At 45.1% G+C, this 26,018-nt stretch overlaps 1 protein-coding gene across 2 annotated transcripts in view; it reads left to right on the top strand.

Moving 5' to 3' along the window:
* The window catches only part of ATP2C1 (ATPase secretory pathway Ca2+ transporting 1), a 235,461-nt gene extending 220,957 nt beyond the window's left edge, over positions 1-14,504 (top strand). For both annotated transcript variants that reach the window (XM_082258061.1, XM_082258060.1), the window contains exon 27: positions 14,328-14,504. In XM_082258061.1, the coding sequence (XP_082114187.1) occupies positions 14,328-14,458 (131 nt within the window). In that variant the 3' untranslated portion in view covers positions 14,459-14,504. The remainder of the gene's footprint in view (positions 1-14,327) is intronic.
* Positions 14,505-26,018: the final 11,514 nt, after the last annotated feature.

The following is a 26,018-nucleotide window of genomic DNA, read 5'->3' on the forward strand; positions in this document are numbered from 1 at the left end:
TAGCTGTCACTTTTTGAAAAGCGCATTGTTCATTCAGAATTCTTCGTTCTGTGAATGAATGAACTGCAAATACCACCTCCTTTGCAGCTGTCTGCTTGTAGTTCTCTGGCAGTTTACTGATTCTTCCTGTAAGATGTACAGGCAGACAGCTTACAGCTGATCACTGGTGCAATGCTTTCTAGGCTCCTACAAAAAAAAAAAGTAGTAAATGCACATTTCTCTTTTGTTCAATGACGGACACAGCTCCTGATTCTTCTTAACCATTGGGTTGTACTAACTCTACAGGAGTAGGACACTAGGCAGGAAAAAGCTTGACTATGCCTATGGGCAGTCCCAGGGGGTATACACTATAGGCAATAGGCACTCAGTTTTTTTCTGCCTAGTCAGGAGTTAGGACCTAGTTCCTTGCTGGGATGTCTGGCAATTTTTTTCATTTCAAATGGAAATTATTTCCTCTTTTTTAATATTTTGTTCCTGTGAGAATTGCAATCAAGTCCCGGACTGGACGAAGGACTGGATAATATAGATCCTTGGGGTCCCCCCCAGTTTGGCCAGCGAGCGCTAGGTCGGCCACGACAGCCCCACTGGGCGGAAGCTGGCCTGGGAGTTAAATGTCTTGAGGACGCATACAAACTGGCTTCGGCCTAACCGACAGCACCCACATTACGATGGAGCGGTGTCCTGTCTGGAGCTGTGCCCACCCTGTTCCTGGTGTGGTAAGTAGCTGTCCCCCCCCCCCCCCACTCCTCCTGGAGGGTTTTGGGGTGGACGTGGGCCCCTCCATGGGATGGTCGGACCCCCGGGTTCCCCTCCCTTCCCCCAGTACCTCCTAAAAGTTTGGTCACTGTGGATCTTTCAGCCGCCGCACCCCCCCCGGTGAGGTGATGAGTTGGCTTTGCCGCATGCTCTTAAGAGGGGGTTGGTTGTAGTTGCTGCTGAGCGGTTTTTCCTGGGTGCGCAACAGGTGGTTGAGCAGGGTTCCCTGCCACCTAGGGATTTGCGACTAGGGCAGGGATGTCCTCTGGGCTCACTGCGGCGGCTGTTGGGCTGGGGGAGCAGATGTTTTTATCATCCACGGGTACGCACCTCACACGGCCGGATCTGGCCTAAAATTTAGGCCGTAGCTTTGCGGGCTACTTCTCGGAACTTATGTGAGGCGGCCCCTGTTAGGATGGCTGAAGCCACTGCCTCCCGTTTGGGCATTCTGCTGCCCCTGGGTGGTTGGCTCCGCTGAAGCTTGCGGCCTGGCACCCTTAAATTCAGGCCGCGGCTTGCGGTCGAGTCGTGCGCTGCTGTTGAGGGCCAGCCCCAGTGCGTGTAGCTGAAGCCCCCACTCTCCCTTTGGGCATCTGCCGGGCTGAGGATCCGTGCAATTGCGGCTGGGCCCCCACGAAAATTTAGGCTGTGGCTTGCGCCCTGCTGGGTCATATAGTCAGCTTGGCACCTCCCTTGGACTGGGTGGCACTACGGGGGCACTTCATTTAAATGAGTCTTGCCACCATTATTGTGTGGGGCACCTGCCTTGTTTTAGTGAGGGTACCCTGCCTGCACATCCACGTTACAGCGAGCAGCCCACTTTTAAGGAGGCTATGTCCTCTATGGAGAGCTCGGAAGGCTACCCTCTTGTTTTTTGCTGGTTCCAATAGGAAAAAAGGGGTCTGCAACCTTTAAGACATAAAGAGCCACTTGGACCCGTTTCCGAAGGAAAAAAAAAACTGGGAGCCGCAAAACCTACAAAAACCTACCGGGGGGTCGAAAACAGGGACACAATTAGAAATCACGGGGCCCCATAGCAAAATTTGCTATGCCCAATGATCATACCACAATGCAGCGTACATGCCCCTTTCAATGCAGTGACCAGCATGCATGCCCCCTTCAATGCAGAGACCAGCGTACATGCCCCTTTCAATGTAGTGACCAGCATACATGCCCCTTTCAATGTAGTGACCAGCATACATGCCCCTTTCAATGTAGTGACCAGCATACATGCCCCTTTCAATGTAGTGACCAGCATACATGCCCCTTTCAATGTAGTGACCAGCATACATGCCCCTTTCAATGTAGTGACCAGCATACATGCCCCTTACAATGTAGTGACGAGAATACATGCCCCTTTCAATCTAGTGACCAGCATACATGCCCCTTTCAATGCAGTGACCAGCATACATGCCCCCTTACAATGTAGTGACCAGCATACATGCCCCCTTTCAATGCATAGACCAGTGTGCATGCGTGCCCCCTTCAAAGCAGTGTGTGGGCCCCCCCCAGGCATCACTTCACTTACCTCACACTGATGCCTGGAGTGCTGCTGCTGACGGGAGTCTGGACGGACGTCTTCTTCGAACTGCATGTGCACCGCTGCCCTCCTCTCTTACAGCGGGCGGGAAGGTGACGTCGGGACGTTGCGTGGCTAACGCACGCACCACCCCCCACGCGACATCACAGCCAGGACAGCGCCACAGTGGGGAGTGTCGGGACGCACAGTGTGCCTCCTCCCCTCGCTAGCATCCACCCCGGAGCCTCAGCAAAGGTTCAAAAGAGCCGCGGGTTGCTGACCTATGCAATAGGTGGTCCATTTGTGGACCCTTGGCCGGCATCCCCTTTGCGGGATCGCAGTCAGAGGCCTCCCCTGTTTGTTTGTTTTTTCGGGGTGAGCTCCATATATAGCAACCCTGCTGGGTCTGCGTTCACTCACCCTTAGTGCTCAGATAGTGAGGATGATTCTTCTGCTCCTCTAGCTTCGCTTAAATAGGCGCTGGTGGATGCACTGTTTGTTTCAGTGCGTGAAACTTTAAAAATGGAGTTTGTGGCTGATGCCTCATCGGAGGCACTGGTTCCCTTTGGCACCCACAGGCCCTCCCAAGCGCTGAGGGTGTTCCTCTTTCCGCTTACCTTGGCAACATTGTCACAAAACAGTGGGGTTGTCCAAAATGCAGTAGTTTCTAGGCGTTGTTTGCTTGAGGTATCCTTATGAGGATTCACTGCATAAAAGGTGGACGGTCCCAACTGTAGTGGACTCGCCGGTTTCCAAGTCAAACTGAGTGAGTTACCTTTATCCCAGTTGAGGAGTCCCACCATATGTGCTCTGTGGCTTGTTCGGCAGTTAGGCCGGTAATTACTATTACCCTGGTGTTGCAAACTCTGACCAAGTGGGCTGAGCTTTTTACGCCGGAACCTGAAAGGAAAATGGCTTCTCCCTGTCTTTGCGGTGCTGGCAGACCGGTTGGTCCAGGGGCTACAGTTTGTCTGTGATGCCTCTTTGGATGCCGCTCCTTTGATTTCTAAACATAAATAAATAAAGATGCACCGAGGAAATAATTAATAATGGTGACTGAATTGATAAATAGTAAATCTACGCGGATGATAAAATTTGTGCAACATGTGCCACAACATTTAACAATATAATAAAAATAAATGACACTGTGTGTAAAATCCCAGTGATAATAGTGCAATAGTGTCACGATAGTGTAAAATTGGCCAAAAATGAAGTCCTTAATTCAGAAAAAAATCTCAATAATAACTTGTGACAAAGTCACATGACGCAACGTATACGGGGGAGGAGCCTACTCGCAGAACGTCCGATCCAGGAAGGACTATACCGCTGTCAGCCTTTACATGCCCGCACTATACCAAGTGCTACCCCTGTGAGTACCTCATTTATTGTATCTAATAAAGTGGTTTGTATACAGAGAGCACTAGATTGTTTCTTCTTTTATCTGAATATACTGGGACCTGAAGGCTAAGCCATTGGAGGTGGAGCATTACAGAGAATATGCATTACCAATGATGCCTTGTTGACTCTTTGAGTCTATATATAAAAGAGTATACCAGGATCTGAAAGCTGTTTGAGGATTGCAGAGGATATGCCATACCTAATTACCACTGATGCCTGATTGACTCTATATGAGTCTATGTGTAAGGTGAGCTGCTTAAAGAGCACTAATCACTGGAGCACTGGAGGAAGTAGAGCGGAGTGAAGCACTGATTCACTGTTTGAAGCACAGCACAAGTTATTATTGAGGTTTTTTCTGAATTATTAAGGAGTCAGGACTTCATTTTTGGACAAGTTTACACTATTGTGACACTATTGCACTATTATCACTGGGATTTCACACACAGTCTCATTTATTTTTATTATTTTGTTAATTGTTGTGGCACATTTTGCACAAAATTTATTAATCATCCACAGAGATTTACTAATTATCAATTGAGTCACCATTATTAATTATTTCCCTGGCGCAGCTTTATTTATGTTTATGCACTGTGATGTGTTAACACTGACTGTTTGTTGCCTGGGGTTTTGTTGTTTATTTCACAATACTATTTTTTGTGGTGTTGCGCTGATTATTATTTCCATTTATCCTTTGATTTCTAGGCTGTCTGTATCAGCAGTGGTCCTTCGGCTATTGTCTGGCTGAAATGCTGGTCTGCGGACTAGACTTCTAAGTAGGCCTTATCTGACCTCCCTCTTGTAGGAGATCGCCTGTTTGGAGTTTCCTTGGATGACATTGTTAAGGGTCTCCCGGGGGAAGAGTACTCTTCTTCCGCAGGCTACCATGGGCAAGGAGTCCCGTTGTAGACTTGGACCATTCTCCTCGGCTACTAAGCAGCCTCTTCGTCTCTCAGGATCTCAAGACAAGGGATCAAAAGTCAGGGCCTCCACCAGAGGTTCAAAGAGGACCTGGTCTAGCAAGCCACGAGCGGACTCTTCCAGACTTGCGGACAAGGCTGCCTCTGCATGAAGGGGCGCCCTCACCCATATCTGGGGTGGGGGGGCGGCGGCTTCGCTGGTTTCTGGGTCCATGGACCTCACTGGTACAGGACAAGTGGGTCCACGAAGTTATTCAAGTTCAGTCTTGTCCTCCCGGGAAAGGTTTTTTCCCTTCCAACCTGCACTTGTCCCCAGATCACTTACGAGGTCTCTTTGGGGCAGTCCAAGACTTCTTGTTTCAAGGGGTGATAGTCCAGTTCAGACTTGGAACATTTTCAAGGGTTTTTTTACTTAAACCTCTTTACAGTCCCCAGGAAGGAAGGCAAGGAATGTCCAATTCTGGACCTCAAGGTGCTTAGCTGCTTTGTGCGAAAACAGAAGTTACGCATGGAGTCCATTCACATGGTAGTGGCGTCCCTAAATCAGGGGGATTTCTTCTCACTTCTATCGACATTCTAATATGTGCCAGTCTCCAGCAATTCCTCTGCTTTTCCGTGAACGAGGAGCATTATCAGTTTGTGACACTGACCTTTGGTCTCACTTCCACACCTTTGGGTCTTCTCAGGCAGGTGTGTTGGCCCCGGTGCTGACATTGTTTGAGTCAGCGGGGGATCCTGGTACTGGGATACCTGGACAATCTTCTGCCAGTGGAGTCTCTGACTGCTTGGACTACTGGAGATTGCTCTGCAAACTCTGAGGGAGTTCGGTAGAATCCTGAACCTTCAGGAGTCTGCTTTGGTTCTGTCCACAAGAACTGGCCTATCTGGGTCTGACTCTGGACTTGGCCTTAGCCAGAGTGTTTCTTCCTCTGGAAAAATTTCAGACATTGCAGGAGGCAATTCAGCTTCTGCTGTTAAGAAGATGGTCACTCCTCCGGGCTTGCATGCGGGTGCTGGTCCTGATGGTGTCCACCCTCGAGGCGGTCTGTTTGCACAGTTCCATACAAGATGTTTGCTAAAGAGATTCTGGTGAAATGGGTCAAGGATCCACAGTCTCTAGAGGTGGCTTTACTCTCTGGCACTTCGACAGGGAAAAATCCTTCTCCTGTATTGAACGGTTGTCTCCACGGATGCCAGCCTGTCTGGGTGGGGAGGCGTACTCAGCACAGACACGCTCAGGGGGTCTGGACTCTGGCAGAGCCCAGACTGCCGATTAGTGTACTAGAACTCCGAGCGATCAGACCTTGTCTAGCTCATTGGACAATTGTCTTCAGGGGTGTCTGGGGACTACCTCTCAGGAAGGATCTGCTGTTGTACGCCAGGTTCTGAAGGGTGGAGGTTTGTTTGAATCTGTGATTCCTACGCAGTTAAAAGCTAGGAAATCTACCTCCTAGGAAGATCTACCATCGTACGTGGAAAACATTGCGTGGTGTTAGTCTCTTGGGGTTCATCCTCGCTCCTTCCAAGTGGATCAGATCTTAACTGTCCAACAGGGGGTTGAACAAAAATTTGCCTGGAGTACCTTCAAAGGGCCAGGTATCTGGTTTTGGCGGTCTTTTTCCAACAACCTTTGGCAACACACTCCCTGGTGCTTACCTTTTCTTCAGGGTGTCTGAAAATGTGGTTCCTTCAGTGCAGTCTCTGTTGCTGCCCTGGAATCTTAATGTGGTGCTTTCAGCTCTACTGAAGCTTCTCTTTGAAAATATTCAATAGGTTTCCCTGCTTACGCTGCCCCAGAAGGTGGCTGCCAAAGAAAGGTCTTTGATGGCTATCACCTCTGCATGCAGTGTGTCTGAACTGATTGCTTTATCCTGTTGTTCACCTTATGGTGCTTCAGAAGGATAAGATGGTGCTTTGCCTCTGTCCGTCATTCCTTCCTAAGATGGTCTCTGACTGTCATTTGAATGAAGACATTGTGTTTCCTTCCCTGTGTCCCAGGCCTAAACATCTGGAGGAAATTGTCTTGCATGTCTTGGAGGTGGTCCAGGCAATTAGGGTGTACCTGGCAGCTACGGAGTCTTTTAGGGTCAGACTCTCTATTTGCGCTCACGGACGGACCTCACAAAGGGTTGTCCGCTTCTTCTGCGACCATTTCCAGATGGATCAGACGGTGGTTCAGGGCTATTACATCAGGGGTCAGGTTCCTCCTTTCCCTGTTTAGGCGCACTCTACTAGGGCGCTTAGTGTCTCCTGGGCTTTCCGTCTTTAAGCGTCAGCGACGCAGGTTTGCGAGTTGGCCACCTGGTCTTCGGTGAACACTTTTACAAAGGTTTTTGTAAAGTAGTTGTGTTGGCATCTGTGCATGCTTCTTTTGGCCGCAAGGTTTTGCTGGCTGCTGTTTAGAGGACCTAAACGTCTTTTGAGGGTAAATTGTTTTTCAGGTGAGCTCCAGTTTCTTATGATTGAGCTCTGTTACCTGGTTGGCTATGGTTAGCCCACCTCTCATGTTTGACACTGCTTGGGGACATCCCAATGGTTAAGAAGAATCCGGAGCGGTATGTCAATGAACGAAAGCGAAAATGGGATTTTTGACCTACCGTAAAATCTATTTTCTCTGTCGCTCATTGACAGACGTAGTCCTCGTTGATTAATAACAACTCGGGTTATACTGCCCTCTACAGGAGTAGGACTAGACAGGAAAGAAAACATTCTGGCCACACCCTAAGGGCAGTCCCAGAGGGTATATCCTCTCTCTCTCTCTCTCTCTCTCTCTGCTACAGCAAATCAGTTTTTTTCTGTCTAGTTAGGAGTAAGGACCTAGATGCCTTGCTAGGATCTTTGGTCCTGGCAGGAATTTTTCTTAGAAAGATTTTTTTTTTAGACAGCTTTTTTTCTCCAGTGTTCCTGTGAGATCTTCAAGCAAGAAAGCTGTAACTGGGCGACGGGCTGGATGTTGAGATCCAGTGGTCACCCCAGTTCAGCCTACGAGTGCGTGCAGGCCATAGCTCCGCGCTGGGTCGGCCGCGACATAGTCCCACTAGGACGGAGACTGACCATGCGAGTTAAACGTCTCGCTGAACGCCAATGACCAACAGAGTCACGGCGTCCATATTGGTCGACAGCCCCCCCACCCCGGTGGAGAGGGGTTCTGTCAGGAGTTGCGCCCGCCTGGTTCCGGTATGGTGAGTAGTATGTTCCCCCTCCCCCCCTGTCGGGTTTGTGGTGGACGCGGGCCCCTCTCTGGAATGGTAGGATGGGTCTCCCCTCTATCCTATAACAGGTCACAGATCCCCCAATTTGAGTGTGATTTTTGTGAACAAAAACCAGGAGGCTTGGTTTGGGAGCTGACTATCTAAGGTCATTGCAAAACTGATAAGGGTGACTGAAGTCAGTGGCAGTACATAAGGGGCATTACTATTGAAGTAAAAGGTATCCTACCTGTCAGAGGTGTACACAGGCCGATGCCTATGCCTGAGTCACTGCAGTCCAGATCGCCATTCCTCCAGCAAAGGGTCACTTCGGAAGGACAGAGGGCTGCCTCCCGACGGCCCACGGACCGCATGCGGCCCGCCAGGGTCCTGTACCGCCGGCCAGGCTTATCACCAGTCAGGGTGAAGGTTGTGGGGCCGAGATACTCCCGCAGGCCGCCAGGCCGAACATAAACATCCCACAGGCCGCTGCTACCCGCCGCTATCCTTTACAGGCCGCCGCCATTTTCTTGCAGATCGCACGAGGCCGCCATATTGGCGTAGCCTCGTGTCTCCAGCATGGGGGCGGCCATGTTTGAGGTGACCAAACACCTCGAGGAGCTAAGGGGAGGCGCTGGAAGGCGTGCAAAGGGGCGGAGCCGCCTCCTTTTACCCGGGAAAGCCAGCCAAAGACTTCCTGTCTGTAATAGACAGTGCTGGAACAAGTTGTATTGAAACTCTGTGCATCAAGTGGTGAGCCTTGGGGTCTCTCTCTCTCTCTCTCTCTCTCTCTCTCTCTCTCTCTCTCTCTCTCTCGCTCTGTAGGGGTCCCTAAGCAGGTAACACTGAGTGGCGCTGGGGGTCTAAAAAAAAAAAAAGAAAAAAAAAAAAAAAGAAAAAAAAAAAAAAAGTTTTTTATTTTTTTTTGGCTAATTAATTTTTTCCGGCAAGTGTCTGGAATAATCATGGACCCTGCCACACAGGTACCCCCACCTGTTTCCCTCGAGGTGGCCGCAGGACCCTCCAGTTCAGAGTATGGATGCACTCACAGCAGTTTTGGAGTCTTTGGTGTCTCGGGTGGAGACGGCCTGTCAGAGACGGGGGTCAAGAAAGCGACCCCCGCCTACCCCTATGTCATCTGATACTTCAGATTCAGATTCTGAGATGGTCGTTGCAGCTGCAGGTCCCTCTGTAGGGGCTGTTGTCTCAGGTAAAGTTCCCTCAGACAGTGAGGAGGACGTTCCTGCCTCCGCCATAGTACAAGAAGAAGCATTGGTGGACGCACTAGTTGTGGCGGTCCGGGAAACCTTAAGACTTGAGGTTTTACCGGCAGAAGCAACTGAGATGGAAATTCCCTTTGGTACTAGTAAACCTACCAAGATGGCGGAGGTTTTTCCCTTACCCAAATGTTTTGGTAATAAAATTAAAGAGGAATGGGATCATTCAAAACGTACCTTTACTGTTTCCAAGCGCATTGCTAGACGCTATCCGTTTGAGGAATCCCTCATTAAGAAATGGACGGTACCACCAGTGGTGGATCCACCTATTTCCAGACTGAATAAAGCCACTGTTATCCCGTTGGAGGACGCTCCGTCCTTTAAGGATCCGGTGGATCGGAAGATGGAAGCGGAGTCCCGCACTATTTTTTCCTTGATAGGGTCAGCCTTTAGACCAGTGATTGTCATTGGTTTAGTTTCACAGACATTAACGGAATGGGCAAGATTGGTACGCCATGACCTAAAGGGGAAAGGTATCCCCCAGGCAGCATCTGATTTGATGGAACAAATTATACAAGGACTGCAGTTCGTCTGTGACGCAGCCCTGGATGCCACCCCCTTGTTAGGGCATGCATCTATGTCAGCGGTAATCCTCAGACGTGTGCTGTGGTTAAAGTGCTGGTCAGCGGATCTAGGTTCCAAAAAAGCCTTGGCGAATCTCCCCTTTCAGGGGAATCGCCTATTTGGGGCCACCCTAGATGAGCTCATTAAGGATGTCACTGGGGGCAAGAGCACTTTTCTGCCGCAGGCTGCTAAAGCTAAAGGACCTCGTAACAAGCGTGGACCTTTCTTTGCCGCTCATAAAGGGTTCGTTCGCTCCGCTGGGGCGAGCGGGAAAGGCAAAGCCCCTCTAGGAGGGTTCAAGAGGCGCTGGTCGGGCAAACAAAAGGCCGACTCAGCCAAACCTGAAGTTAAGGTTAATACAGCCTGAAGGTGCGCCCCCACCCGGCTTAGGGGTGGGGGGACGTCTTCACCGGTGTTCAGATCTAGGGCTTTCCTGAATCCCGGACTAAGGGGTTCAGGAGATCATACGATCAGGATACAAGATCGAGTGTCGATCACTGCTACCGGTGCGATTCTTCCCTTCCAACATTTAGGTGCTACAGGGAGCGGTAGTTACCGTTCCCTGAACAGATCATTTTCTTTACCTTTTCCAAAGATTAATTTCAGTTCCCTACAGGAATCGGATCCGGTTGAGCAAACAGACCAAGGAGCCTCTAGTCTGGTGACTTCGGTCTCTAATGCTCAACCAGGAGAAATCACCACTCCTGATAAGAATCAAGTTTCTGATAAATGTGTGGGAACAGAGAGCGATCAGAATTTGTCGGATTGCCTGGACCAAGCAGCTCTAGGGCAGCCTGGTTCGGATCCAGTCAGACAAGATCAGGGTGATGACTTAGGTCGATCACCAAGGATTTCACCATCTGTGTCTTCATCAGAGCATCCCGGAGGTGGATCTGTTGGCATATAGGCTCAACAGGAAGGCGCGGAGGTTGGTAACGCGCGCCCGCGATCCTCTAGCGGACGCAGCAGACGCGCTGAACGGCCTACAAAGGCAGTATCAGCTACTAGACGTCTTCCCCCCTCTCAAGTTGCTGCTGAGACTTCTCCGCAGGATAGAGATAGAGGGAACTCCAGTTATCCTGGAAATTCGAGGTCGTCAGGCCGACTTGGACATGCTAGTCGCGAACGCTCCTTGGAGACCTCCTCTCAGGGAGGATCTGCGGTCTCAAGGACCGATCTTCCATCATGCTTTACAGTCGCTGGTTTTAATGGCCTGGCCATTGAGACCCAGGTACTGAAGGGCAGAGGGTTGTCAGCTTCAGTTATTCCTACTCTAATTAAAGCAAGGAAAGCGACTTCCAGCAAAGTCTATTATCGCACATGGAAGACTTGTATTGCGTGGTGTGAATCTTTGGGATTTCCCCCACGTACCTATTCGTTGACCCGAATCTTGGCTTTTCTGCAAAAGGGGGTTGAGCAGAAACTATCCTTGAGCACCATCAAGGGTCAGGTTTCAGCATTAGCAATCTTCTTTCAGAAGCCTTTGGCTACTCATTCCTTGGTGCGGAATTTCATCCAGGGGGTGCGGCACTTGGCTCCGCCAATCCGCGTGCCCTTACCACCTTGGGATCTTAATTTGGTTTTGTCGGTTCTGCAGAAACCTCCCTTTGAAAATATCAGGGAGATTCCCTTGCTTACATTATCTCAGAAGGTGGCCTTCTTGGTGGCTATTACTTCTGCACGCAGGGTGTCAGAACTGGCTGCATTATCATGCCATTCCCCATATCTAGTGGTTCATAGGGATAAGGTAGTTCTTCATCCAAAGCCATCCTTTCTTCCTAAGGTGGTTTCAGACTTTCATCTGAATGAAGATATTGTGCTACCTTCCTTGTGTCCTCAGCCCAATCATCCTCGGGAATATGCGTTGCATTCCTTGGATGTGGTTCGGGCAATCAGGGTATACCTGAAGGCTACGGAAACGTTACGTAAGACGGATTCACTTTTTGTGATCACGGATGGCCCCAGAAAGGGGTTGCCTGCATCTGCCGTGACTATCTCCAAATGGATTAGACAGACGGTGGTACAGGCTTATTCCATTAAGGGTCGGAATCCTCCGTTCCCTGTTAAGGCACACTCCACTCGAGCGCTCAGTACTTCCTGGGCCTACCGCCATCAGGCATCAGTGGTCCAGGTGTGCAAGGCGGCTACCTGGTTGTCTGTGCATACCTTTACAAAATTTTATAAAGTTGATGTGATGGCATCGGCGGATGCCTCATTTGGCCGCAAGGTTTTGCAGGCCGCAATTTGAGGAGACCGGTGGTCTACCTCGAGGGTTTTTTCCGTTGGAATTTCAGTTGAGTCTCCTCGTTTGATTGATGAGCCTTTAAAACTTCTAGTTGGCACCGGTTGGGCCTTCTAGATTGGATTTTGATTTCCATTTTCCCACCCCTCATTTGTGGTACTGCTTTGGGACGTCCCGAGTTGTTATTAATCGACGAGGACTACGTCTGTCAATGAGCGACAGAGAAAAATGGATTTTTGTAAAATCTTACCGTAAAATCCTTTTCTCTTAAGCTCATTGACAGACGTAGTACCCGCCCCTCTGTTTTTTGAGTTGGGTTGGGTTAAATTCTCTAAACACTGCTTTGTGACATAACTGATTTGCTGTAGCAGAGAGAGTGAGGATATACCCTCTGGGACTGCCCCTAGGGTGTGGCCAGAATGTTTTCTTTCCTGTCTAGTCCTACTCCTGTAGAGGGCAGTATAACCCGAGTTGTTATTAATCAACGAGGACTACGTCTGTCAATGAGCTTAAGAGAAAAGGATTTTACGGTAAGATTTTACAAAAATCTATTTTTTCTGATGTTCATTGACGGACACAGCACCCACCCCTCCGTGGAGTTGGCTTTCTTCTGACACTTGTAACAAAATGAGTGCCTATAGCTGAGAGTTGATGTATACCCCCTGGGACTGTCCATAGACGTAGTCAAGCTTTTTCTTGCTAGTATTCTACTCCTGTAGGGGGCAGTATAACCCAATGGTTAAGAAGAATCAGGATCTGTGTCGGTCAATGAATATCAGAGAAATGGATTTTATGGTAAGTCAAAAATCCCATTTTCTTTTTTTTACCTGCAAAAAAGGTGCATATATTTTATTTATTTTTTTTCTTAATGGTAACCTTATCCCTTAAAGCTGAACTCCAGGCAAACCGTGGAATACATGGATGAAATGTGTATGAAAGCTGTTTTGCATGCCAGAGTATTTGTATTTCTGTCTATTCAGTCCTAAAATTACACAGCTCCACAATACAGCATAGCCCTGTCTGGCAAGGCAGAAGACCCAATTTTTCTCTGCTGCAGTTTAGTAACACACGTCTTGTCCCTTTTTCGGTTTGTGATTAGACCGTGAAAGGAGAAGCAGTAGCTCATCGCTTTTGCTCTGCTCTCACCTCTTTTTAGCATTTAAGCATGTCCTTAGCACATTAGCATTGCAGAACAGCTGACTGTCTGCTTGTGCAACCTCTTTTTACCCCACTCTGGGCTCTGCTGTACATTGGATTAGAAGAAACTGATACCAAATCAAACTCGAGAATTTAACTGTTTGTCATTAGAGAAATACATGTAAGTACATGCTTTCATTTGCCTTTTACATCTGCCTGGAGTTTATCTTTCTGTAGAAAGGAAGCATACTTTTTATAGGCACTGCAAATATATAGAATAATCTTAAAAAAAAAAAATTAAAGCCCAATATTTATTTTTTTAGTCTTGTAACAAATCCATCCAGCAGCACACCCTTCATGTTCCTTTGTCGGGAGTACACAGCCAACAGTTAAGGCCTGTAAACATAAGAAAATTGGAAGTTAAATTTCTTCTGAAGAACGATCTGCCAATTTTCGTATCGTTAGTATAGTGCTTTCACCAGCCGATTACGAATGTTTCATACAACAAAAGCTGAATGTGCAGTCTAAAAAATGTTTATCGTACGTGAACACAACATCCGATTTTTCATTTAAATAGTACAGTTTTTGTCTGAAAAAAAATCGTAAGAACAAGACTACGCATGCTCAGGAAACAAAAACAATTCAACACATGATATCGCTTCTGAAGTTGAATTCTGTCAAACAAGAATTTTCGTATGAAAGTAACCTCTTCACTTTCGATATGAGACTAGCATGCAACAAAAAACAGATGAAAGTTCTTCTGATAATCTGATTGTGTGTATGAGGCTTTACACTGTCAACAATATTTCAAAGCTAACAATGTTTTGGGGCCTGGGTGGCCCCTTTCTCAAGGTGACAGACAAGCAGTCTTTCACCTTAAGAAAGGGTTCCACTGTGGCCCTATAATGGTGTGCTATGGCTTACTCGGTGTAGCTGTATATTGCTCTTGCAAAATAACCTCATTCAAGAGCGTGCTGGCACCCTCTTCCGTTATGTTTTTTAATGCTGTTTCTTCTGGGTAGATTCACCCTCTCTATTTGCATGGTGACTTTTGTCACAGATTGAAAAAGATGAACAATTCAAGATTTAACAGAGTAGGTGGTGGTGGGAAATTTTCCAAGGGGGCACCTGCTCCACTGACTTCTGACAGAGATTTCCCCTCGGTTTGGATAGATTTCCTCCCACTTCTCTTGTGTTTGTCTCTCCAAAATGAAAAGGAAAAACGTTTTGCCATTTGATATACTGTATAATCAAAGTTCCTGCTCCTATCACTGTACCCAATTCCATTACTGTTTTAGCAACATCCTAACTCATTGTTCTACCTTGCAGACTTGCTGTTCCTTATAGGACTGACGTCTTCTGTATGCATCGTATCCGAAATCATTAAAAAAGTTGAGCGGAGTCGAGAAGGGGTTCCAAAGCGCAAAGGATCGCCGTCCTCTTTGTTTCTTGAAGTATGATGCATATTGCATTCTTTTTTTTTTAACTGCATATGGGGAAAAGGTGCTCCAATGGCTTGCAAAAAAGGAAACCTGTTGCAGCTTCCTGCGTAGTTTTTCACAGCTCACAAGAATGGACTTGTATGACACACCAAACTACAAGTGGAATTCGCAGGACCTGTGGTCCAACAGATGGAGAACCATACAAGTATTGCAAAGACTTGTGATCATCTGCTGAGATGACTGATCAAGGAGGAACAATCATTCTGTGGTGTATGCCTTTTCTGTCTCCACCAAAACTTTGGTTTGAGGGTTTTTGTACAGTCAGACCGCTTACGTATGTAGTCAGATAATTTTTTTTTTTTATAAATCTATATATATGTACATAATGATATGACTATATTCCACTTTATGGGGTTTTATTACTAAAAGAAAATGTTTTCTAATGTCTTTGAAGCCGTTTAGCTAAAACGCACCTCATGTGCCATGTTTGCTTTCACCATATTGTTCTGTATTTATTTTGAATATCACAGCTTCAGCCTTGTGTGTATGTCGCTTGAGAGGACTATATGCGCAGGTTGTCGCCACTGGCCAGTCCATTTGCTTTGCGTGTTTTCAGTACTCTCAAACTTTAAAGGGCACCTTACCTTCACTTTGAACTGCAAAGCAGGATGGCTAAATTGGCTAGTTTTGGGCCGGCCATACATGGTTCAAATCTCTGCTGACCATATACGATTCAACCTGGTAATGGGCAGGCTGAATGTACCAAGTTGATTGATCAACCAGTCTGCCGGATTCTCTTGCTATTATCAGAAGCAGCTGCTATAGCCATTAGCGATAATCGCCGTCTTCTCCCGACAGGGACGCCCCCCCCCCCCAGCTTGGAGAAGACGGTGGCTTGGCAGGAGCGATTCCCCTGTTAGCACTGTCTGTGTTGATGGGGGAAATCAAGCAAATTTTTCTGCAATGGTGGTTGCAGGAAGGAAATTTGCTGCTTGCATGGCCGGCCTGAGTAGTTTTTTTTTCTAAATAAATGCTCTGGAAGAAATGCAAATTAATACATTATGCTATTAATTGTCTTTCAAACATTAAAGAGGTTTTTTTTATTCAACTTGATATCTGGCAACACTGCTAGGAAAAGTAAGAGAAGGGGGGGGCTGCAAGTGTGTAAGCCATTCCCGTCCCCCTCACTGTACTTGTCTTCCATCTACATTTTCCACATATTTATCTCTCTATAAAGCAAACATGACTATGTCTAAAATGTTTTAATTTAACAATGTTGCAGGGTTCCTATGATGCTGTTGATGCAATGTTAATCAGAATGAGCCGTGTCCCTGCAGGGAGCATTGGATCTCAGGTCAAGACTTGGGCCCTTGACTTTTACACAAATAAAGATTAAACCCTTCCTCCTGTCATTCAGCTGACAAATGACAGACTGTGAGCATTCTATTTGACATTCAACTGACCAGCAACAGTGCTTAGTGTTAGACAGGGTATAACCTAATCACAACTTGGGCCAACGTTAAGTCCCATTTACAGCTTAAGCTAGGGGTCCATTGGGTCCCACAAGGACAGGCATAACAAAGGACCTGCATTTTAGCATTACTGTTACCTCTAGAAACATTTTACTACATTTATATTGTCAACAGAATCAAAAGGTTTGAAGTCAAAATTGAATAGTCTCATAGCAACACATTGGAGCACCTGATTAGATTCTTCCTTTTTATTATATAAATCAACTGTTTTTGTATTTTAGACCCTAAGTCACAAATCCGACTTTGAAATCATGCCATTTCAAAGCCGCATGTCAGTAGAACTTCAGGTGCAACTTGGCTGACGTTTGTGCGATTTCATGCACCGATATCTATGCAAGTCACACCTGAAATTGGCAAAAATAGTGCAGGAACTTTTTTCAAATCAGTGTGGCACCGCAAAGTCAGTGTTGCACAAATTTGAACAGTTGGACCTGTGAAATCACAAGACAGTGTGACCGGGGGCTAAAGGCTCATTCTCCTTTTATAAAAGACCTTGCCACTCCTCTGAAAAGCAATATGTGGTTGACAGGCAACTGAGAGGGGTAAAATTTCACCTCTTTACTACCCGTTTAAAAAAAAAAAAAAAAAAGCCAAACCACGGCTCCACAACTGTGCAGAGAGGTTGCGTGCTGCCCCGTTAACATTAATGGGATGTGTTCAGTGGTGAAACTGCCTGCTAATTGTGATAGGGAGTTATGGCTCAACCATTTGCTTTTTGCCTTTTGCCACGTTTCAACAAGCCCCTGCTCAAATTCTTCTTTATATTAGTTTGGCTGTCTTGACTGGCATGGCCGTTTCCATCCGAGTACAGCTCTTTAGCTGAATTAATGATTTGCTGATTATTTAGCAGACAATTATAGCTATAGAACAGACTGAAAACTTTACTATCGGAACCTTTAAACCCTGCCATTTTTTTTTTTCTCTAGAAATGTGCACTTTTTACTATTCAGTGCTGTGTATAAATACCAATATCAGAGTGTTTTATATTCAGAGATTTTTACTCTGTTGTCAGTCTGCTCTGCAGCTCTGGTTTTATGAATGGCGTGCGTTTCTGGCTTTTTAAAGGTGTGTTTATTTTTAAATTTTTCTTCAGCTTTTAGTGCCGGTTCACACATCCGCGTGTGCGGCGATCGCATGTAACATCGGAGCGCACTGCTCCTTCATTACATGCGATCGGATGTGCAGTGCGAATTCAGCCATACGCTTTGTATGGCTAAATTAGCACTGCACCCGCACAAAACTCGCACATGAGGCATTTTTTCCGCCGCATCAGGATCGGATCGCACAGTGGTTCACACTTGTGCGATCCGATCCTGTGCGAACTGTCAGATCGCACTGCGATATGTGATAAAACTGGGGGTGTCGTTAACATTTCATTGACACCCCCAGCGTATCGCATATGACAGTGTGAACTGCCAGATGTGCGTTTGCGATGCGGGAACAGGCTGCAAATTTGCAGCCTTCCCGCATCGCACAATTGTGACCCGGCACTTATGGGTCAACTGAGTAAAGACACATGCATTCATCAGGCAGTGATTCCTATAGCCCCTGTTCACATCAGCACTATTTGACACGCGATCTGACAGGTCAAATTGCATGTTAAATCGCAGCCTATTGCTGGCAATGGCACCATCCCAAGTTCCTGCACTACTTTTGGTGACTACAGGGGGCATCTTCAATAGACGTCTGTGCATGAACACGTACACATGTCTTTAAAGTCGGACTGAAATGCGGCTTTGTAATCGTGTGAGTCAAGATGAAAACGTACGATTTCATAACCGCATTCAATGTGAACAAGGGCAAAGCTTGGTTTACACTGCTGTGACTCAGGGTCCGACTTGTGAGACCCCAAGTCGCGTGACATTTGAAATCCCATGTTAGTCAATGAGAGCTGTCTTCGCTCCAACTTCAGAAAAGGTTCCTGTACTTCTTCTTCTATTCTTTTATCAAAGTAGTACTCAAGTCACCTGACAAAGTCACACCGTAAGTTTCACCACTTTTAGGTCAAGGCAGTGTGAAGCGAGCCTTAATTTCTCCACAGCAGAACATGTTTTCTAGTGCTTGTGGAATCACCGGTGTCTGCAATAGGTTTAAATCATGAGGTTGATACAGCATTATCGGACACCTACTGTATAGCTTCTCTCACTATTTCAGTCTCTAAGGTGAAAGGAGCCATTAATTGTATACTGCAATGTACTTTAGCCTATATTACTAAAATGCCAGCATTTTTACTGAAATCAATGTGCTGCTAATGAGATGACTGCCAATGAGTAGTTAAATAGCCTGGTACTAATTAGCTTTAATCACCAGTGTAGCCCTAGAATTAAGCTGGATACACACTATACAATTTTCTTTAGATTTTTTTCTTTTAGATTTACCAACACCATATAATATGAGGTCAAACCTAAACACTTTCAATTTATATGCAATCAGGCAGGCCCTTGCACTACATAGCTGAAGGTAAATCTAAAGGATATTGAACAACAAAAAGTTGTATAGTGTGTATCCAGCTTAAAGCTGGACACACATTATACAATTTTCTTTTCGATTTTTTTCCTTTAGACTTACCAAAACCATATGAGGTCAGACCTAAACACTTTCAATTTATATGCAATCAGGCAGGCCCTTGCACTACATAGTTGAAGGTAAAGGCCCGTACACACGTAGCGATTGTCGGGCGTAAATATTCGGCCACCGACCGATCGGCCGATTGTAGGCTTGTTAGTATGATGCTTCCGACAACCGACAGCGAATTTTCGGCCGAACAGAATCTGGCGTGTAGACTTTAAAATTTTTGTTGGCCGTCACCAGAATGGCCGATTGTTCGCCAGTCAGTACAGAATTCGGCCGACAGACAGCAGAATAGCAAGACTGGGCATGCTCAGAAAAGAAAAAACACACGGAAAGTTAACCATCACATGACATCACTTCTGCAGTCGGCTGTTGTTGGCCGACAAAAGTCGTGTGCAGTCTTTAGCACTTTTCAGCCGACAGGACAGCACCGGACAAAAGACGGCCGATCGTTGGGCTGACAATAGCTACGTGTGTACGGGGTTTAAATCTAAAGGAAATCTACCAACAACAGTTGTCTATTGTGTATCCAGCTTTAGGCTAGCCATACGCATAGATTTCTCTTCTTCAGCTCCTCAGGTGAGATATCAGTCAGTTTGCCCATCCACGCCAAACATCATGGATGGAGAAATCTCCATTGCCAGATATACTTTTTTTTTTTTTGATCGTATAGCCACATTTCTACATGGGAGGCCTGGAAACCATGGAGGAGCTGTTGCCTACAAGGACCGCAGTTGAGAAATGCTACCAGTGAGAGCAGTTATCAGTGTTGAAGTATATGCACTTTACACAGCGGAGACGGTTAATTGGATGGAAGGCAGTAAAGTTAAGTCATGAGTGCAGCATTTGTGTTAACACTTCCCTTATTCTGTCTACTGCTTTCCCCCATTGCACTGGTCCTTACTGCTATGTGCATCTAATACTGAAAATCCAAGCAGCAACAAAAGTTTGAAATTTATTTCAACACGATCCAGAGCTACTCTTGCAACTTGTTTACTACTCTTGTTTAGGTGACTCATTTGCTCCCTGTACAAAAATAAAAAAAGAATTACAACAGTCGCGCCCCTACAGAGCTACAGCCGCTACTGGTAGCTTGCTCTTCTGGGAGTATTAGATACCTGCCCCCCCCCCCCCCCCCCCCCCGTGCACAGTGCTTCTACCTGCCAGCTACAACCTCACTACAGAACACAGTGAGGTAGGGGCAGACTGTTGGGACCACATCACACAGAGAGGGCCAAGCACAGGACACTCCTGAAAGTTTTCTATACCAGTTCCAACTGTAGTTCTGTAAGTGCGTAACGTTTTGGGAGTTGTCACCCACCAAACAGATAAGTGTTTTTTTTTTAACAGGCTGCTGATTTTTTTTTTTTTTTTTTTTCCAGATATGGACAGGGACACTTTATTGTTTTACTGATACACTGTAATATTTCTTTAAGGTATTGTCATTATTTCAGATTTTGCCTGACCAGCTAATTGTATAATATTGCAGCTACCATGTACTATGTAACTGTCAATCATACTGTACATCCTTTTGGTTAATGTCTATAAAATCTGAATCTTAAAAAAAAGAAAAAAAAAAACTTTTCCTTTCTTATGATAAATTATTCCAAAACAATATTTTTGAGACATGCGTAGTGTGTTTGTTCTATTTATTACTATTTGCTACATAGTTTTTATCATTTTACAGTTCCAAACCAATGGCATAGGACAGGGGTCTGACACCTTTAAGACAAAAGGAGCCACTTGGACCCGTTTCCGAAGAAAAAAAAAAAAAAACTGGGAGCCGCAAAACCATTGCGAAATTTAAAACAAATCTAACACTGCATATATGCCCCCTTTCAATGCAGAGACCAGTGTACATGCCCCTTTCAATGTAGTGACCAGCATACATGCCCCTTTCAAAGCAGTGACCAGCGTACATGCCCCCTTCAATGTAGTGACCAGCGTACATGCCCCCTTTCAATGCAGTGACCAGCGTACATGCCCCCTTTCAATGCAGTGACCAGCGTACATGCCCCCTTTCAATGCAGTGACCAGCGTACATGCCCCCTTTCAATGCAGTGACCAACGTACATGCCCCCTTCAATGCAGTGATCAGCTTACATGCCCCTTTTAATGAAGTGACCAGCGTACATGCCCCTTTCAATGCAGAGACCAGCGTGCGTGCCCCTTTCAATGCAGAGACCAGCGTGCGTGCGTGCCCCCTTCAAAGCATCACTTCACTTTCCTGCCATCACCGTGCCTGGCATGCTGCTGACGGGAGTCGGGTCTCGGTCGGACGTCTTCTTCTTCTTCCTCGACCTGCATTTGCGCCGCTGTGCTCCTCTGACGGCGGTCGGGAAGGTGACGTCACCCGGGATGTCCTCTGATTGGTCCAGCCTGGATCAATTACAGCCAGGACAGTGCCACAGTGATGGAGTGTCGGGCACATTGCTATGCACATTGCTATGCGCCCAATGACACCCAGAAGGCCGCCAATCGGCGGCACTGCGTGGCAAAGGTTTAAAAGAGCCGCGGGTTGCCGACCTATGGCATAGGAAAATAAATACATTGGTTTCATGGAAAGGTTTGTGTTAGATCTTGCAATAAGATGCTCCTCTGTATTTAGCGGTTTTGGCTGAAGTTCATCTTTATTTGGGTGGCCAAATCAAGCAGTCATTTCTGTTGGAAATATTGCTCTTACCTCCCTGATAAGTCAGTGCAGGAGGAGTTCTTTTTCTTCTCCTACATTAAACCCAACATACAAATGCTAAAGCTGATTGTGCTTTCAGCCTGCCTTTAACAAATGTAAAGGTGTATCTCAAAGGCTTTCATCCATGATTCATTACCAGTGAGCCGCTGACCTACAACAAGCATGTGGACCATGAAGTTTGAACTTCTATTACTATATGCCTGTTCTGGCAGTAAGGCCAGTTTCGCACAGGCTTCAGTTTGTATAAGAGCAGTGTGAACAGCAAGCTTTTACAAAGCATTTGCAGAGCTTTCAGCAAGCTTTAATGCTTTTAACCAGTTCTGGACTGGAAGGAGTTTAATGACCAGGTCATTTTTGAGTTACTTTAATGGAAAATTGCCCAGTCATGCAACGCTATGCCGAAATAAAATTGATGTCCTTTTTTTCGAACAAATAGAGCTTTCTTTTGGTGGTATTTGATCACCTGTGCGTTTTTTTATTTTTTGCGCTATAAACGAAAAAATGCCAATTCTGGGGAAAAAAAAAAAAAATTATTATTTTTCACTTTCTGCTATATAACATTCCCAGAAAAAAAAAGTAAAACAAAATTTATCATCCTTTTAGGCCAATTTGTATTCTGCTACATATTTTTTGGGGAAAAAAATCACAATAAGTGTCTTTTGATTAGTTTGTGCAAAAGTTATTGTATCTACAAACTAGGGGAAAGATTTCCTTTTTATTTTATTTTTTTACTAGTAATGGCGGCAATCTGCGATTTTTAGTGGGGCTGCGACATTGGGGCAGACAGATCAGACCCCTAACTGATATTTGGGACACTTTTGGGGGGACCAGTGACATTACTACAGAAATCAGTGCTAAAAATATGCACTGTTACTGTAATAATGACACTGGCAGGGAAGGGGGATAACCTAGGGGTGATCAAAGGGTTAAGTGTGAGCCTAGGGGAGTGTTTTCTAACTGTGGGAGGAATGGACAGGGCTTGTGAAATGACTACAGAGACCTGTGATCCTATATAGAAGGATTACAGGCGCTCTGTGATCAGTCCAGAGGGACAAATGGTCAGCTGTGTTTACAACAGCTAACTGTTCTTCTCTCTCAGCAGAGATCGATCGTAGGCGCCCGGCGGCAATCGGAGCCGACTGCCCCATTCATCAGCATCCCCACTGCCTAGAGGGGGCGGGAGAGCCTCACCGGCGGCACACGCTCGCCCCCCCAGCACCATGCGCATGACTGATGTAGGGCTACGTCAGTTCGTGCAAGAGAGGCTGCCTGCCACAGTATAACTGCGGTGGGCAGTCTTAAGTTCAATGTGGTTAAAGCAGTCTTTAGCTCCAGTTTGTAATTGTTGAACACCGATCCGAATGACTGCTAAATTCCACTTAAAACAAGCTGCTTGCAGGCTTCAGCACTACTTGAAGCTGGTTTAAATCCTGCTAGCAGCTTGTATAAAGTGACAATTGGCACTCCTGTTCAGATCTATGTATAACAATTCCAAAAAGGAGTTGAATGGCTCTTTAAAGGCTTCAAGAAAACTACTTGATGCGTACTGAAATCTTTGCAAATGTTCATAAAAGCTTGCTGTTCACACTGCTGTTTTGCAAGTTGAAGCCTGTGTGAAACTGGACTTGCAGGTTCATGTAATTATACCTTACTGTTTACAAACTGCTTTCTCTTTGGTGGCTGCTGTGCATAACTGTTTACACAGTTGTCAGGCCTTCTAGTTCAATTCACCAAGCAGTAACGACTGTTGTATGTGGTGCTGAAAATACCAGTCATGGCAAATAACAGAAAATGGTAATCTTCTATCAAATTTTCCTTTTTTGGCCAGTCCTCATGTAAGCATACAGCGCATCCAGAAATGATTCACAGCTTCACTTTTTCCACATGTTACAACCTTATTTTAAAATGATTTTCCTTAAAATTCTACAAACAATAGCCCATGTTTTTCTAGCAGCAGGAAGGGGGAGACTAGTCAGGATTGAGGGAAAGATGAATGCAGCAATGTACAGAGACATCCTTGATAAAGACCTGCTGCAGAGGGCTCTGGACCTCAAACTGGGGTGAAGGTTCATCTTCCAACCGGACAATGACCCTAAGCACTCAGCCAAGATAACAAAGGAGTGGCTACGGGACAACTGTGAATGTGACCCCAGCCAGAGCCCAGGCTTGAACATTTCTGTAGAGATCTGAAAAAGATGTGCACCGACGCTCCCCATTTACCTGATGGTGCTTGAGAGGTTCTGCGAAGAAGAATGGGAGAAACTGACTCAAAATAGGTGTGCCAAGCTTGTAGCATTATACTCAAAGACTTGAGGCTGTAATTGGTGCCAAAGGTGCTTCAACAAAGTATTGAGCAAAGGCTGCGAATACTTATGTACATGGGATTTTTTTTTTTCATTTGAAATATTTGCAGAGATTTCAAGCAAACTTCTTTCACGTTGTAATTATGGGGTATTGTTTATAGAGTTTTGAGGAAAATAATGAATTTAATCTATTTTGGAATAAAGCTGTAACCTAACAAAATGTGGCAAAAGTCAAGTGCTGTGAATACTTTCGGATGCATTGTACCATAACTTAGCTGACAGGAGTGGCACCCGGTGTGGTATTCTGCTGCTGTAGCCCATCTGCTTCAAGATTCGATGTGTTGTGCATTCAGAGATGGTATTTCTCTTTTTCGGACCATGCTCTGTGAACCCTAGAAATGGTTGTGCATGAAAATCCCATTAGATCAGCGGCTTTTGAAATACTCAGACCAACAACCATGCCACGTTCAAAGTCACTTAAATTCCCATTTCGGATGGCCGGTTTGAACTTCAGCAAATCGTCTTTACCATGTCTAGATGCCTAAATGCATTGAACTGCTGCCATGTGATTGGCTGATTAGCAATTTGTGTTACCGAGCAATACCTAATAAAATGGCCGGTGCGTGTATATCATAAATCAAAAACCCAAAAATCACTTCTACAAAAAAGTCTATAAACATCCATACAAAATCTTTATGCTGTGATTTGTGATGCTCCGCCTTCCTGTCCTTATTATCCAGTTAGGTTGTGCTCTGGTCTGATCTGTTTGACCCTGCTTTACATACCTTCTAAAGCCTCACTAGAATACTCCCAGGATGGTACTAAATGAGGCCTAGTTGCTATTGCAATCACATCACAGGAACAAGCTCTCAAATGCTGAGCTTAGAGCTGTTTTTTTTTATCTACAAGCACCCCTTATCTGCATAGGCAGTTTTTTTTTTTGGGAAGGCTGGATTAACCTTTAAAAGTCAGAATAGATTTTTAAAAGCTGCTCAGAAAAAAGTAGCCAGATTGTTCACGGAGTATGAAAATGATCTAACGTGGCGGTGTCCGACGCTAAGAGTTCCTCCATAAGGATTATGTCATTCATGTACTACAATGAAAGTCACAATAATTCTAATAAAACTTCCAAGCTGTCATAAAACAGCTGACAAATTTATGACATAAGGAAACCTTTTATTTACAGTTGGGGTTATTGGCAGTAAAGTACACAGCTATAGGTAACAGAGGGCATGTGTAAAACAGATTTGTTAGGGTATATATATTGATAAAATACTGAACTATGCCATATGATCTGTAGAAATATATTTTATGAGCCAGCTTTGATTGGATTGCTATTAAACCTGATTAAAATCTCATCATCATTGCCATTTATATTTAAAAACAGACAGCTGCCATAAACAACGTTAAAAACTGTACAATACAAATACTCCATAATTATTATCTTTTAAACTGAACAATAATCCTGTTTTTAACATTTTTAGTACATTATATTGGAGGAAAAACACACTTTGCAATACAAGAATACGATGTCAATATTGACTTTCGGCGTCTTAGAAAAAGCACAAGGCTACGTATTCCCAAGCTGACTTTCTATATTATGTTTTTGCATGAAAGGAATTTAATTTATTAAATTACATATATATTTTTTTTTGTTTAAAAATGTTCGTTCCATAAAATGTACATTGTATATAAAAATACAATCTTTATTGAACTTTTTATACTTGGAAGTATAGTATCCATATGTCTTGCATATGTACTTTTTAAAGAATAAATTTACCTTTTCTAACCTGATACACGGTACACCCATATTCCGCTTCCCCTACAAAACGCACCCCCCCCCCCCATGCGATCCCCGCTGTGACAGCAGACTGGGGTTCTTCTCCCCGTGTCTGCTGCCACAATTACCAATTAAGAACCAAGCCTATTTCCGATACTTGTTGCTTACAAGTTAAAATCAGTATTTTTTGCTAGAAATTCACTTAGAACCCACAAACATTTCTATATATATGTATATATATTTTTTTAGCAAAGACTGGGGAATAAAATGGTGGTCGCTGCAATATTTTATGTCACACAGTATTTGCACAGCAGTCTTTCAAAAGCAATTTTTTTTTGGAAAAAATACACTTTACTTTTTTAAAAAAAAACCTAAACAGTTAGCCCAATTGTTTTGTATATTATGAAAGCTGATATCACACCGAGTAAATGCATACCTAACATGTTTAAAATTGTGCACACTCATGGAATGGCGACAAACTACGGTACTAAAAAATTTCCATAGGGAATCTAACTAGGTTACTTTTTTTTTTTTTCCATTATTTAATGAGGAAAGCTGCAGAGTCTGTATGCCTTTAGAAGAAATTAACTATTTAGGATTATCGCACCAAAAATGAGGATGCCTAAAATCGGACTTGTATCTTAGTGCAGACTTCTTAGAAAATCAATGGACCAATCACACAAGCAGGAAATTACATTTC

The sequence above is a fragment of the Pelophylax lessonae genome, assembly GCF_965119305.1.
Source record: "Pelophylax lessonae genome assembly, chromosome: 5".
NCBI classification, from domain to species: Eukaryota; Metazoa; Chordata; class Amphibia; order Anura; family Ranidae; genus Pelophylax; species Pelophylax lessonae.